At 37.2% G+C, this 16,550-nt stretch overlaps 1 protein-coding gene across 2 annotated transcripts in view; it reads right to left on the reverse strand.

Moving 5' to 3' along the window:
• Positions 1 to 13,211, reverse strand: part of Katnal2 (katanin catalytic subunit A1 like 2) — a 72,588-nt gene extending 59,377 nt beyond the window's left edge. The window contains exon 1 of one of the 2 annotated variants that reach the window (XM_063231723.1): positions 13,080 to 13,211. Coding sequence is in view for 1 of the 2 variants with exons in the window: in XM_013157169.3 (XP_013012623.1) it covers positions 13,080 to 13,130 (51 nt within the window). In the remaining variant the exon portion in view is untranslated. The remainder of the gene's footprint in view (positions 1 to 13,079) is intronic. The other variant, XM_013157169.3, reaches the window with a different exon arrangement.
• Positions 13,212 to 16,550: the final 3,339 nt, after the last annotated feature.

The raw sequence follows: 16,550 nt of genomic DNA on the forward strand, positions 1-16,550 counted from the left end.
AGAGGCTGCAGAGGCCGCTAAGTGAATCCTGCTGCCCCATCACAAGCCTCTTTCAGTCCCAGGCCTGCCAGGCAGGGCTCACTTGAAGTCAGCACTCAACACCAGTAACCTTGCCGTTAAGAAAATCGCCTCTCTGATGGACAAGACCATCAGAGACTATAAGAAAATACCTAAAGATGAACTCTGGACGTGATGTACCCTGGGAATTTCCAGAGAAACTCTCCCATGGGGGAAATGGGGACTCCTGGTTTTGGTTTTGCCTTTGGAGCACTGAACCCAGGACCTAAAATCACAAACCCAACCTGGATTGGCATTCGGAACCCTGCACTTTTCATGATCGTGACATCTCGCCCCCAAGTAAGTGGTGAACCCTGCACTTATCCACGGTTGTTCAGTACATGGCTACTGCTTCCCTGTACTTTGGTGGTTTATTTGCCTCCTTTATTAACAAATTATTAATAAATTAATAATTTATTGATTATTGCAATTAATAAGTATCCCTAGCATGTGTTTCAATGAAGAAACTAATCATTGAGGTCCCACAGGTTTCTTTCCAATCTCAAGAGTACATGACCCATACCTAAACACAGAAGTGAAACATTTCCTGTAAAGATTGTCACACTAGACTATGTAGCTTTGCACAATGTACCTTAGAAATGGGAGCAAATATAGAGGGAAGAGGGTTCACACACAGGAATGGGGGATGTATCAGCCAGGGGATGATGGCACAGCTTTCTAGATCCACTTACAAGGGAAGCTGACCTGGGAGGGTCCCTTGAAACAACCAATTGGAGACTACCCTGGGCCATCTAGTGAGATACCATCTCCAAACTAGTCCAGCCACAAGTCTGCCAGTACATGAACAAAAGTTTCATTTAAAAATGGCAGAAATATTTACACTTTACCAGTTTGGGCTCATGAAGTAGGAAAGCACATGGGCTTAGATATCCCTTGTGCGATGCAGATTACACAATTCTTTTCTCCAGCAAAAGGACAAAATCTATCAGAGGAAACAACACATAAGTATCCTATCAAGGTCTTCTTTCTTCTCCTAGGGAAATCACCACTTCTAAGAAGTTACAGACTTTGTTATACAACTAAAAAATCATGCTCATATGATTAAACATGGCAAATTAGTTGTTACTACAGTTCATTTTCTAACCCATGCTTGATCATATTGTTATTTCTGATTGTACTACTTTAGCCAGGATGATGTAGCTATTCTGATAAATTTTGCTTCCTTGTATGCCAAGACCAAGATTGTCACAGACAATACTATAATCCAGTACCAAAGAACTAGGGGCTAGGCCACATTGGCAACCACTTCACAACCCTAATAAATTAAAGAGGAAGGATCTTGTGACAGATCAAAAAGCCAAAGCCAGCTACACCTAAAAGACATCTCTGAAAATTTACTTCCTAAGGATGTAAATATCATACTAGTAATGAAGCTACTCACCATAGGCTATTTATAAAGAATTGATGCAGACAATAACTTTAAAGACTAGAAAATTAGAAGAGACACAGAAGCTAGAGGCAACACTAGACTGCCAGCCTGCCCAAGGCAAACTCAGGGAGTAGTAAGGTTGAACAAATCAAAAGCAGCCCAAGTGAACTTTCTGAAATGATAACAGCAGAAATAACAAAACAGATGAATGAGCTCTACAAAAAAAAAAATCAAAAATAATTTTTGCATAACCAAAGAGGTGATGACTGTGAATAAGGTCATGCTTAGTGAATCTAGAGTAATTACAGATAAAAAATAGAGAAGCTTAGCAAAATGATGGAAACCATGAATGCCCAACATAGGAAAGAAATGAATCCATGAAACAGATTCAAGCAGATATCCAGTAGAATAAAAATTCTGTTGAAAGCATACACAGCAGAATCAACCAATGTGAGGACAGAATACCAAGTGAAGACAGTATTATGCTTCACGATCATGAAAACAAGGGCTTCTTTAAAATAGCAAGGGATCATGAAAAATCAACCCAACACCTGCGACATGATGCAAAGAAGAGTAACATATGATTAATCAGAATCAATGAAAAATCAGGACATGCCACAAAGGACATATAAAACCCATTCACAAAAGTAATGGCAGAAAACTTTCCAAACGTGGAAGAAGAATTTGATGTACAGATAAATGAGGCATATAGAATTTAGCTATGATCAAAAGAAATCTATACCAAGGCATATGATAGTCAAGATTCTAGAAATTCAACAGAACAGAATATTAACAGCTGTTACAGAAAAGAAACAAATCACCTATATATGAAAGCCCATCAGAATCACAGCAGACTTGTCAACACAAACCTTGAAGTCAAGAAGAGCTTAGAGTGAAGTATTTCAAGCCCTAAAGGAAACAACTTCTAAATCAGATTGATCTAAACTATCTTTCAAAATTAATAGAAACTATTTTTCAAGATTGATAGAAAAATAAGATACTTCCGGGCCAGGAATTTAGCTCAGCAGTGTAAGCACCTACCTGGCAAGTGCAAGGTAGTGAGTTAGATCTCCAGTACAAAAAAAAAAAAAAAAAAAAAAGATACTTCCTTAACAAAGAGTACCTGAAAAAAGTCACAAACACCAAAGCAGCACTCCAAAATGTTCGGAAGGATAATCTAGAAAGAGATAACAAGGATTACAACTTCATAACCCCCACCGGAATGAATCCACCAGGCAAGAACAAGCAATTAAACAGAGGGGAGAAAAAGAAAAGCATCAATAGGAAAACAATATGACAAGGATAAGTCAATACATATCTGTTATAACTATCAATGTAAGTGGTCTCAATTCACCAATCAAAAGAAACAGATTGGCAGAAACAAGAACATGCTTCATACAAGAAACACATGAACTCAAAGAAATACATAGACCGAAAGGCAAAGGATGGAGAACAATACTTTATGCTACATGAACTCAAAAAATTGGAAGTATGGCTATTCTATCTATGGATAAAGTGGATTTCAAGCCAAGACTGACAAAAGAGGGACAAATAAAATCACTACATATTTGTTAAGGGAACAATCCAAGAGGAAGAGGTAGCAATCATAAAAATGTATGCACCAAATGCCAGCACATCCAACTATATAAAAGAAACATTAATGGACATGGAAAAATCAAATAAGCACTAATATAATTGTAATGAATTATATTGGTGTAATGTAATTATATAGTATATTAGTGTAATGAAACTCACAAATAGACAAATCAACTAGACAAAAAATCAACTATGAAATATTAGAACTGAACCAAACATTTGAACAAATGGAGTTACTAGATGTCTATTAACTGTTCCATTCTACAGCATCAAAATACACATTCTTCTCAGCTGCATAAGACTTTCCCCAAAGTAGAACACATACTCGCTCATAGAACATAGGAAAATGAAAATGAAATTATCTCATGGATATAATCAGATCATAGTGCAATGAAGTTGGAAATCAATAGCAAGAGATACCACAAAAACTATAGAAACACACAGAAATTAATTAGCACCCTCCTGAGTAACCAATGAGTAACAGATGAAATTAAATACACAAATAAACTCAATGTGTGGGAAGTTAAGGAAACCATACATTTCACAATAGCATCCAAAAAATGAAATACATAGGAATCTAACTAACGAAGGAAATAAAAGACTTCTACCCTGAATATTACAGTAATCTGAAAAAGGAGATCAAAGAGGGTACTGGAAAATAGAAAAATATCCCTTGTTTTTGGATATGAAGAACCAATATAATGAAAATGGCTGTACTTTCAAAATTGTTAAAGAGATTTAATGCAAATCAAAATAATAACAACATACTTCACAGAAATGGAGAAAATAATCCTAACATTCACTGGGAAACAGAGGAGACCTAGAATAAAAGAAACAATTCTGGGCAATAAAGCAAAGGTGGGTGGCATCATATACTACAAAGCTATCATGCATGATTAAAAAGTATAGTACTGGCAGAGAAAGACCCAAAGATCAGTGGAACAGATTAGAAGATGCAGAATGAACTCCAAGCACCACAGCCACCATATCTTTGAGAAAGGAACCAAACACTGGAAAAAAGATAGCTCCTTTAACAAATGGTGCTCAGAAAACTAGCTTTCCACATGCTGAAAATTAAACCTAGACCCATATCTCCCCCCATGCACTAAAGTAAAACCAAAATGCATAAAAAATCTAAATATTAAAACAGAAACACTAAATCTCCTAGAAGATAGGATAGGCAGAAATCTTGCAAACAGGCACAAGCAGAGACTTCATGAACAAAACTTTGATGACACAGAAAAGAATCAAAAACTGGAATCTCAACATAATAATAAGCTCTTGAATAGCAAAAGGAACCACCAACAGAGCAAAGAAGTAATCCATAGAGTGGGAATACTTTTGCTAGCTTTACCTCAAAGGATTACTATCTAGAATATATAAAGATCTGGGGGGAAAAAATCAGATCCCTCAAATTTAAAGATCCAGACCAAAAATAGGCATATGAAATGAATAGATACTTCTCAGATGTAGAAGAACAAAGGGCAAATAAATATATGAAAAAAATGTTCAAATCCCTATTTATTTGAGATGCATATTAAAACACTGAGATCCCATCTCACTTCAGAAAGCTATTTATGAAGAAATCAGCCAAAAACAAATGCTGGCTAAGTTGTGGGAAAAAAAAGAAAACTTTTCCAGTTTTGGTAGGAGTGTCACTGGTGCAACCACTGTGGAAATCTATCTGGAGATTCCTCAAAAATCTAAATCTAAAAGTTCCATTTGACCCAACTATCCCCCTTCTTGGTACGTTCCTAAAAGAATTAAAAATATCATACCACAGTGATGTTGTGTACTCTAACTAAAAACGCCACCATCTTGCTCTGTATGTGTCATTATCCTGGTAACCCTGTGCTCTGTCTCAACCTTTGTCCCCCTTTGTGAAAGACAATTGTTCCTGGAATCAGTCAACCTCAAGTTACCTATATTGTGTCTCAATCTCTGTCCCCTTTTTGTTAAAGACAGTTGTTCCTGGAATTAGCTGACCACAAGTCGCCAAGTTCCTGTAAATAAGGAACTCGTTGACCACCAGCTACGAAAATTTCCACAAGGCAACTGACTAAGCTAGAAACTCTGTCCCCAAATCAAATAGGGAACAAAAAGCCTTCCTCACCCTTGCCCCCTCCTACCCCTGTTTTGCGGTTTTTTCCTTATTAGCCTCCCAAAAATCTACCCTAGTTGCACAGTTTTGCAAATTCCAAAGCACTGTGCCACTGGTGCCAGCTTAAATAAAGCACTCTTTCTTTTTGGACGTCATCTCATTTTTGGGGTACAACAGATGTATGCGCCTCTACGTTTATAGAAGCACAACTTATAATAGCTAAGTTTGAGAAACTGCCTAAATACCCATCAACAGATGAATGGATAAAGAAAATACACTTTTTATATACTACTCTGCCATAAAGACATTGAGACATTTCTAGCTAAATAGATATACCTCAAGAGCATATTCTTAAGTGAAATAAGTTGGATACACATATTTAAATATTACATTGTTTCCCTGGTGTGAGAAACTGCAAGTATAAATAAGGACTAAAACAGATATTGGGAAATGGGACGAAAGTGTTAAATGGTGAGGAGAACAAGGAGAGGGAAAGAGGGAAAGGAAAAAGGAGAAAAAATGGAAACAATACTTTTGTAAATAACTGGGGGGAAGGGGTTGAATGGAGGGGAGAGGGTAGCAGAAAAAAGAAGAATTAAGATATACTATGTACAGGTCCAAATTCCTTATGATAGATGTGATCATTATATATATCTAAAGGGTAGCAATAAAATTAATTTTAAAATATGAATATACAAATTCAGGAGTGTATATTCTCAGTTTATGGTTAAAAAAGAAAGAAAAAAGAGAGAGAGAGAGAGAAAAACCAACAAGGAAGTCTCCAAGAGCACCACTATAACATTAACAAAGTATCTGGGTTGTCTGATCAGTTTCCCTTCCAGGTACAGGAAAAACGTGGTTTAGCAGCAGCCACAACACTTTAAAAGGTGCCCACAAAGCTGCAGCCATGGTCAGTCGTGAAGTAGTTAATCTTTCTCATGTAAGAGCAGAACAGAACACTTAAAACTGAGCTTAATGTTAGGGTGATTTGTGTTTTGTTTAATTAGTATTTAGAACTATGTATTATTTGTATCCATTGGTATTTCAATAGATGCTTAAATGTTTGAACATTTGAGTTTAATAAGCCTGGATTGTTTTTTTAAAGCCTGAAATCTTTAAAGAAAAACTCTGCTACAATTAAATTTTCAATTAGTCCATTTTATAGAGGTCTATGCAATTAATAAAAACTAAGACATTAACTCATTTTGAAAACAAGCCAGCCATTCCATTAATTACCAATTACTTAACTAGATATTTTTTAATATAAAAGGCTCAGCTGAGGCAAAGTACCAACTTTTCAAAAGCACGTATAATGACACATCAGAATAAATAAAAGACTGTTTTAGGATTTTTTTTTTTTTTTGTACTGGGGATCAAACTCACAACCTTGTGCTTGCCAGGCAGGTGCTTATGCCACTAAGGTAAATCCTGAGCCCTGTTTTAGGCTTATTTTATGTGTACCAGTGAGCATGTGTATCAGTTACAGCTTTTTAAAAATCATCCTCGTGCATTGATATGGATTATTATTTGTTTTTAATTGGATGATCAAATTTAAAATGCTGCATCACGCTTCTAACAGCTAGCTTGGTCTTAGATTATTCTGAAGAATTCTTAGAGTCAGACTGAGAAAAAGAAAGTGGCAGAGGTGTAGAGGTTAGATAAACACTAACCTTAACTTGCAGGAAGAGATAAAATAAAATGGCATGGCATTTACATTTAACTTATATACATACTGCTATAAACATAAAATCATCTCTAGATTACTTACATATAATATAGTATAATGTAGTAGCTATATAAATTGTTATGTTGATAAGAAACAAAAAATTCTGTACATCCTCATTCTAGATTGTATATCTTCAATACACACACAACTTTTATTTTCAAATATTTTTGATCCACATCAGTCTTGCAAATATGGAGTCAAGCTGATACACAAAATTAAGTATCAAAATACAAAATTCAGATATTTAATGTGCACATCTTTTGCATAAACTTACTCATAGAAAAGAAACTTTCCTTGCATTTAAGGATCTTATAATAAACTGAAGTGGGCACAAAATATCCGACAGATTAATATTCAATTATAAGTTCCTAGGATAATGTGTTATATACTCATGGCATTATGAAAAGGCAATTTATTAATCTGATAATAGGCTAACAAAGAAAAAAATTTCAAAGACAAAAGCAAAAAGAATGTAACTTGGTGTGGTGGCACAACTTGTGACTCCAGCACTCTGAGAGGCTGAGGCAGGAAGTTGGAAAAACTCAAGATCAACCTAGGGGAAATTTAGCAAAAGCCTGTATCAAAAATTTAACAAATTAAAAATTTTTAAAAGATATAGACAGGCTGGGGATGTAGCTTAGTGAGAAGGCCCTGAGCTTAATCCTTAGAACAAAAATAATAATAATAATAATAAAATAAAAAATAAAAAAAAAAATAAGGAGCATAGAAAGTCGAGTTCATCCAGGAGACCAGATACAAAAGAGGAAAACTAGGAAACTGAAGTAGTGTACCATGGAAGCCAAAAGACGAGGGATTTCCTAAGAACAGTCATAGTGCCAAGTGTGCCTATGCATGGATAACTCCAAACACCAGCATTACATTTTGGAGCGAGTGGGCTCTGGGTACTACCTATTGTATGAGTGAGTTATGAATACATACACATCTACCTCAGCGTAGAACAAGTGACAACAAGGATGTGAACTCAAAAGCATCTTTCCCCTGCTCAGCCACCAGGGCCTCCCAAATCCAAACAATAACTAAATTTGAATATGTGAACACATCAAATGACAAATTCTTAACTTGAAATCAACCAAAAAGTTTCCTTTAGATATTAATTCTACATCAGACAATCGCTAAAATATTCATTTCCCAGATCTACTTCCTAAAACAGCAACTAGTATGATAGCCTCCCGTAGACACTCATAAATATCTAAATAAAAAGTGTTTTAGAGGTCATTTGTTGCTCTTCCCTCACAAAAACATAGTAAAATGGTGGTGAAAGAATAGAAGTTTATGATCCATCAAGAAAACAATTCAGAACTGAAGCTAATGACAGACATACACATCAATAAAACTGGCAGAGAAAAGCAAGTAACAATAGCAACAAAAACAAAAAACAATATCTACGGGAGAAGAAACCAACAAAACGCGAACATCCATGACAAGATACTGGAAAATAACAGAAACTAGGTACACCAGGTACCTCTAGAGACACCAGAAACCTCTAAGGGAAGAAATAAGGAGTCAGAGGCAGGCTGAGCAGAGGATAACAGATTCCTCCCCACCCTGTTAGGTAACAAACCCTCAGCTACACTGCTAGAAGATGAGAAGTTTATTCTCAGGAGAAATTCAATAGATTCTTAAGACAATGACATTTGGGGGTCCCTAGTGAAAAGGCCTCTAGTCCTCTGAGCATTCCACAGATAAATCCATCTTTATTAGACAAGCTTCTCTAAAGCGCACATATTGCAGTTAGCTTTTAGGTGTTCCTCTTTTTCACTGGTCTTTTGAGACAGCTTTCCCATGTATTCCAGGCTAGCCTTGAACCTACTATGCAGCACATGCTGGCTTCAAACGTGTTTGAGCCTCCTGTTTTACCCACCAGAATGCTGGGTTTACTAAGCCCAGTAGGTGTCTCATTCTTAAAAACAAATGGATGGCCAAGGATAGCAGACTTCTGAGGGAAAATTTTCTATATGATAGGAGCAGAAAAAATACAAAGGAAATTTGCATGAAAACAAGAAAAATGCTAGGAGCAAAAGGAGAGAGAGAGAGAGACAGAGAGAGAGAAAAACAGGAGCAGAGGTGAGGGGATCTCTCAGTGAGATAAAAGGAATCATGGTATCTTAGAAGAATGGCATACTATGAAAAAGAAGCATTCAGACAATCAATAGAAAAAACATGGAAAGAGGAATACTATAGAAAAAATTTAAAATTCAGTAAATAGAATGGGTTAAGGGAAATAAAATAGGAAATAGCATAATTGGAAACTGAATTTCAAAGTCAACACCCAACAATTAGGACTTCCAGAAAGAAAAAATACAAACATGACAAGGACAGAGAGAAGTAAAAACAGAGACAGAAGAGAGAATTATTTTGTGGGGAAAAAAAACAAATTTTTTTCAGAATGAGGGCATGAATTCCTTTCACATAAGTTTTTTCAGAATGAGAACATGAATTATTTTAATATAAATGACCTGGAACTTCATATCAACCTTATGAACAAAGGATCCTTGACAAGCCACACCATCATGAAAATTCAGAACTCTGAGACATTAAGATTCTAAAAGCTTTTACAGAAGAAGACAAAGAATAGCATCAGAGTCATAACTATTATGTTGAAAGCTAAAAGATAATGGAGCAACATCCTCACAATTGAGCTGAAATAAATTCCAACCCCAAGTATTAATCTATTAAAGTATCAATCAAAGTAAGTGAATAGAAGGTTTCATATATAACCTGTTTCAAAAACTCTCATCTCCTGCTCTCTTTTTTGTCTCTCTGTCTGTCACTCTCTGTTCTAGGGACTGAACCCAAGGCCTTTATGCAGAGTTATATCTGTAGCCCTTTTTTATATTTTTAGATAAGCTATCTCTAAATTTCCCAGCCTGGACACAAATTTTCAATGCTCCTGCCTCAGTTTCACAGAGTGCTGGCTTTATCATCATGTGCTCCAAGGTCTCACACATTAGAATTTGTATCTTTTTTAGGCAGTGGCTGATTGATGTGTTTCACTAAACAAGGAATGTAGGGCAAAAAGGAGGAAGCTGGGAACCCAAGAAACAGGATTTCTAACACAGAAAGAGATGAGGGAATTTTCCAGAAAGAAAGCTGTCCATCAAGCTCAGAGAAAGAGAGAGGAGAAAGAGGGAGAGCCACACAAAAGATAGTGAGGGAGATCCAGAAAGGATATCACAAAAAAAGCAACTCGGAGCTTAGAAATGACTGCATGAACATTACTACATTGAGAGTTATACAGTTTTTTCAGAAAGTTTGAGAATGAGATGGTATCCAATATACAGAAACTAAATCATAATAAGGCACTTATAAGATATGATTCAGTCTTGTCCCAGAAACTAAATGAAAAAAACAATGTAATCACAGTATGCAAAATGGCTGTTGTTAATGATCATATCAACTATAAATTGATTTGCCAAAAGTTATGATAGAATTTCTCTTTACCTTGGGAAAATAGGGAAGGGGAAGTACAAGCTGATGGTGGATGAAAGAGAAGGGGGGTATAAAAGAGAGTTAAATACTCATCTCCCATAAAAAGTACACTGCAACAGGCAATGAAAAATCAAGAATCAGAAATGTAAACATACTATTCTGAAGAAGCTTCTAAAACAAGCCAAATGGTTACTTATGGAAACAATAGTTAACAGCAAAGTGAAATGAAGCAGGAGGCTAGGTTTTCTTTAAGTTTTTCTAACTATTGCAATTTTAAAGTACATGCTGAGATTACTTTAATAAAAACAAAATGAACATAAATGCATAAATAATTCAAAATAAAATCAACCAAATAGAAAGAAAATATTCTGGAAATCCTAATACAGTAGTTGATGCAGGTGATTCTAGGTCCTTGTAAATACCACAAATAGCTCTCTTAACCTTCAGTTCACCCAATCACCTCCTCTGCCTCCTTCCATTTCCCTTCAGTAGATCCCTAATCCCTTGACCCCAAGTGATCCAGCCACCAAAAAGCAAACCTTAATTACTGTTTAGTACCATTTAGGCACTAAAACAAAAACTAAGAATCAGATCTCTGCCTTCAAGTTACAGGAGACTTTTTAAAGATTCTGTCACATACAGGAAACAGATAATATAAATTAAGCACTAAATTGTGTGGTGCAAACTATATGGAGTTTAGAGCAGTGTCAGATTAAACAGAATGCAGCTGGAGCTGTGAAAGGCAAAGAGGAAAGAGGTCATTTCTTATTATCCTTTTTGAAACTCCATAATATTGTCTGTATTTTTGTTTACTTTTTCCTCTTTAAAATAGAAATAAATAAATAAGGAAGAGCCTGGAGGCAACGCAGGGGCCATTTAGTGCAGTGCATTTTAGGTTCTGTCAAAATTTGGGGCTTCAGCATAATGAAAAGCCATCTAAAGGACCTCAGTCAGAGAAGAACTCAATTGTATGAAAATGGCTCTGATTGTTGGTTGAAGAGAGGATTAAAGAATGATAAAAAGCAACAGAGCATAGCTAAGAGCAGTTTAGGGATTTTTGGTAGATCAGGATGGTGGCTATAGAGACATGTATTATTGAAAACACATTACAGAATTAGAATCTATAGAATCTGGTGTCTTCTTTCATAAAGGACAGAGGGAAGGACTAGGAATAAGGAGTTACAGATGACTGAGAATTCTGATTTTAGCAATTGAGTGTGTGGTGGTTTCACAATCCCAACCTGGGGAAGACTAGAAAAGGTTTAATTTGTACAGAAGTTAAAAGTTAAATGTGGAACAAGCTAAGATGAAGATACTTGAGATATACCACTGAATATTCCATAACCAGATGATTCATTGTCTTCCCTATAATCCATCTTTGAGGGCAGTGATGGTGAACCTTTTAGAGTGCCCAAACTGCAATCCCAAACTCATTTATCATGAAGTGCCAACACTGCAATTAAAGGTGAATGGCTGCTGGAGCACTACTTGGGGTGACTTGGCTCCCTGGAGCCACTTTTCTTGTGTGCTGACAGAGGACTCTGGATGCCTCCTGTAGCACATGTGTCATAGGCTCTCCACCACAGTTCTAGGATATGAGTCTGGGGTTCAGTATAGAGATCTAGTCCAGAGTTAATTTGGAGGAGTGTTTGGTATGTAGATGCTCTTTAAGGTCATGAAAACATGTGAAACCATTTGGGGTTGTGATCTTCAAACATGAGGTTTACAATCCAAGTTTGAAGATTCCACACTATTTTCTGATTCAGTAAGTCATGATGAGAACCAGGAATCTGCTTTATTAAAGTCAACCCAAAGTACTCTGATGTAGGTATGTAATTTAGTTTCAGATCAAACTGAGTGTAAGTATAATTCATTGGTAAGGAAGTGGCAAAAACTTTATTGAAATTGGAGAAAAATAGAGGTTTGACAGGTAGAGGGAATGCCAAACACAGGGTTATCTAATTTTTATGTTAGTTGTTTAAAAGGTAGCTAACATTAGAGCAGTGGTTCATATGCTTAGCGACACATCATATTACCTAATGACCTTTGAAAATATACTGATACACAGGGCCATCCCGGATTTGCAAATATGAATCTCTAGAAGTGGGGCCTATACCAGCATTGCTTTTATATCCCCAGCGCCCGTCGTGGGGTACCTCTCAATTCATGTTCACTGTCATAGAAAGAATTGCTGTCCAGTGGCAGATGATACAGATCCCAGGAAACCTCGTAATGTACTATAAAGTTCACGGAATCTTCATGTGAAAAGGATTGCATTTCAACTATTTTTCTTTCAAATAGAAAAAACTGAAGCCCAGGAAGGGAATTAAATACCCAAGATCCCCAGCCTTGGCAGCTGCGTGTTTGAAACTAAATCCAAACTCCAGGTCAGAGCTTTCTTACATTTCCATAGTATCATTTTGACCACAGCAAGCTCCAGTCTGCCTGATACTACCTGCCACTTGTTACACAGTCTGACACCTCAGTCACCTCAGTCAGATACCTCAGTCACCACCCACACTACCCTCGATCAAACCCGTTGTCAGCCCGAAACCGGCCGCTGTCTCACATTTATCCCTTTTCCATCACAGCCTCCTGCCCAGCCTTGGATTTTACGACCGGGGCCTAGGGCTTCTCCCTGAGTTTGCGCCAATACGGCTGCGGACTCTGTCGCCATGGCAATCAGAGAGTCGTGCGGCAGGCGGCGACAAGAGACAGGAGTTCCCGGTCCATTGTTTCTTTCCCCACGCTTTCCTTACCATTTCGCGCGCCTGATGAGTGAATTTGAGGGTCTGGTAAGAAAGCTCCATTAGATTCTGCCTTAGGGTCCAGGAGAGGAAGAAAAGAAGTCAGTTACTGGGCTGACCAGTAAGTCTGAGGAATGTGACTCCTGGACACCTGACGCTTAACCAGCCCGCCCCTTTCTGGATTGGCTAGACCTTGGACAGTTCAACCAATCACTGGCCGAGATGGTCTCTTTATGCCGTCCATCAACGTTAAACTTAGAATTTTTATTGCGAAGCGCTTCTGTGGTCTTAGCCAATCAAGAGATCCAAAAGGGATGATTGGTGGGACAGGGCGGTAGGGTTTGGAATTGTTTCGGCTCTTAATTTGTTTTGTAAAATGGCATATGACTTAAATTATGCTCCATAGCTTTGTCTTTGCTTTTGGCAGTTGCTCAGGCATTTGTGAGTCAATGACTGTGTTTACACACACACACACACACACACACACACACACACACACGCCCCTCCAGGCAAAATTTGACAGTGCTCTCCTGCTTATCTTTTGAAATACATGGTCCAGAGTAGAGAAATCTGCTATATCCGCAGTACCAAAAAATAAAAAATGAAGTTTTAGAAATCTGATATTAACACCATGGTTATTAGGGTTTCAGAGCCTTTCTCTACTGCCAATTGTGCACTGAACATTCCAGCCGCCTCCCATTTCCTTCTCAATCAACCTTCATTAGAAGTGAGAAATGTGGACTCTAAGTTTTCCTCTACTCCGTTTTCTTCCTGTATTTCTCCAATTTCTTTATGTTTTCCCCCATGAAATCTGGGGCTTCAATGTCCTTCCTCCGCCCGCTGCTCTGAATCCTATTCCATACCATCCCCTCGCCATTATCTGTGACCTTCCTCATCTGTTCTCTCCCCTCAGGAAACAAGTGTCTTCAACTCAGAAAAGAAAAGAAAGAAAAAAGAAAGAAAAGAAGAGTCTCATTTTACAACTGATCAAACCACCTCTCTGTTGTAGCTTGGCATAACTGATGCCATCTTGTGTCCTGTATTTGACTAGTGCTCTGTATTTGACCCAAAAGAGTCAAAACTTACTCAGGGTACAAGTCCCATGAGAAAAGCAAAATGAGCTGCACCTACAACAGAAAAATTACCCTCCTCAACAAAGAAGCAGGATTCAAGTGTCAAGAAAATTAATGTACGATTCTAGCTAAACTGTTTCCAACAGGATGTCTTGTTTTGCAGTTTTGTTTTAAAAGCTCTGTTGGTGGCTGGGGATATAGCTCGGTAGCTACATGTAGCACCTGCCTGCGAGATAGTGAGTTCGATCTCCCATACCCCCCCGCCAAAAAAAAATCTGTAACTTTCCACCACTCGGTGGGACTCTGAAACAGGGGCCTGTGCGAGTTATCGCTGAGCTCAGCTAATAAAATCTCATTATCAATTTGGCTCTTTGGATTCCTATATTGTATACAAACCCACTTCACTTCCATTCACTGTACCCTTTCTGAAAGAATAATCTTTATCTTCCATTTACTTCTCCTACTCCTTTGCTGGTTGAACAAAACTACCTAATTGAGAAATTTGAAATTTGACTGTAGATTATTTTACATTTCATCTTTTTCCTGTTTGGTACTGTTTAAAACTGATTACCACTTTCTTATAAGAAGTAACAATTATAATTTCTTAAACATCTATAATACTGTGTTATTTACAAGTATTCCTCATTGTGTTGTGCTTCACTTTGTTGTATTTTGCAGACTTTTTTTTTTGCAAATTAAGAATTTATGGAAACTCTGCAGTGAGCAAGTTTATCAACACCACTTTTCCAACAGTGTGTGCTCACTTCATCTCTCCATGTAGTGTGTGTGTGTGTGTGTGTGTGTGTGTGTGTGTGTGTGTGTGTGTCTTTTTGAGACAGTTTCACTATACAGTTCAGGCTGGCCTTGAACTCAGTTTGTATTCCAGGCTGGCTTTGAACTCACAGCAGTTCTCTTGTCTCAGCTTCCCAAGTGTTGGGATTACAGGTATGCACCACCACACCAGACTTCCATGTCATATTTTAGAAGTTCTAGTTCAAACTGTCTCATTGTTATTGTATCAATTATGATATATGACCAGTGATGTTATTGTTATAATTGTTTTTGGAACACTGTGAACTGCACCCAATGAAGAGCATATGTAATTGATAAAAGTATGTTTTTTGACTGCTTCACTGACTGACCCCCTCCTGTCTCTGTCCCTCTCTTCTGTCTTCCCTCTTTTCTGAAACAAAACAATATTTGATGTGCACCAGTTAGTCATATACAATAGTCTCTATGTACTCAAATGAAAGAAAGAACCATAAATATCTCACTTTAAATCAAAAACTAGAAATGATTAAGTGTGGTAAGAAAAATAGGCCAAAAATTACACCTTAAACCAAAACAGCCAAGTTGTGAATGCAAAGGAAATTTAAAATGCTACTTAAGTGAATACAGAAGTGATCAGATGACAAAACAGCCCTACTGCTAATAGAAAGCTTTGGTGGGTGGGCTAGACCAAATCAGCAACAAAATTCCTTTCAGCCAAATCCTACTCCAGAACAAGGCCCCATCTCTCTTTAATTCTATGAAGACCAAGAGAGATAAGAAAGCTTCAGAAGAAAAGTTTGAAGCTAGTATATATTGGTTCCTGAGTTTTAAGGAAAGAAGTGAACTCCTGAATGATAATTGTGCAAGGGGAGGCAAGAACTAATGATGGAGGAGCAGTAGCATTTCTCTAGATGACCCAGATAACATAATTGATAAAGGCATCTACACTAAACATTAGATTTTCAGGATAGGCAAAGCAGCTGTCTTATTGGAAGCCTTCTAGGTCTTTGAAACGTTAGAGGGGTGAAGTCAATGCCTGGCTTCTAAACTTCAGAGGACTCACTTATTCAGTTTAGACTCTAATTCAACAGGTGATTTTAAGCCAGTGTTCACTTACTATTCCATTTTTGCAACATGGTTTACTAAGTATGTTCAATTCATTGTTGATATCTGCTCAGAAAAAAAGATATAATTCCAAATACTACTTCTCATTGACAATGTTCCTGGTTATCTAAAAGCTCCGATGGAAATATATACTAAGCCTACTGCTGCTTTATACCTGCTAATAAAACATTCATTTTACAGTGCATGGATCAAGAAATAAGCTTTATTTTATTTTATTTTATTTTATTTTATTTGTACCAGGGATTGAATTCATGACCTTGAAATTACCAGGCAAGCGCTTGAGCTGCTGAGCTAAATCCCTGGCCCAACATAAGTTTGATTTTCAAGTCTTACTTAAGAAATATATTTCCTAAGACTATACCTTGCATGGGTAATGATTCCTCTAACTGAGCTTGGCAAAGTAAATTGAAAACTTCTGGGAAGGATTCACTGTTTTAAATACCATGGGAACACTCATGACTCAAGAGACAAGGTCAAAATATCAGCATCAATAGACATATGGGAGAAGTTGGTG

The sequence above is a fragment of the Cavia porcellus genome, unplaced genomic scaffold, assembly GCF_034190915.1.
Source record: "Cavia porcellus strain 051 isolate PalLab524CR breed Dunkin Hartley unplaced genomic scaffold, mCavPor4.1 scaffold_20, whole genome shotgun sequence".
In the NCBI taxonomy this organism is placed as follows: domain Eukaryota; kingdom Metazoa; phylum Chordata; class Mammalia; order Rodentia; family Caviidae; genus Cavia; species Cavia porcellus.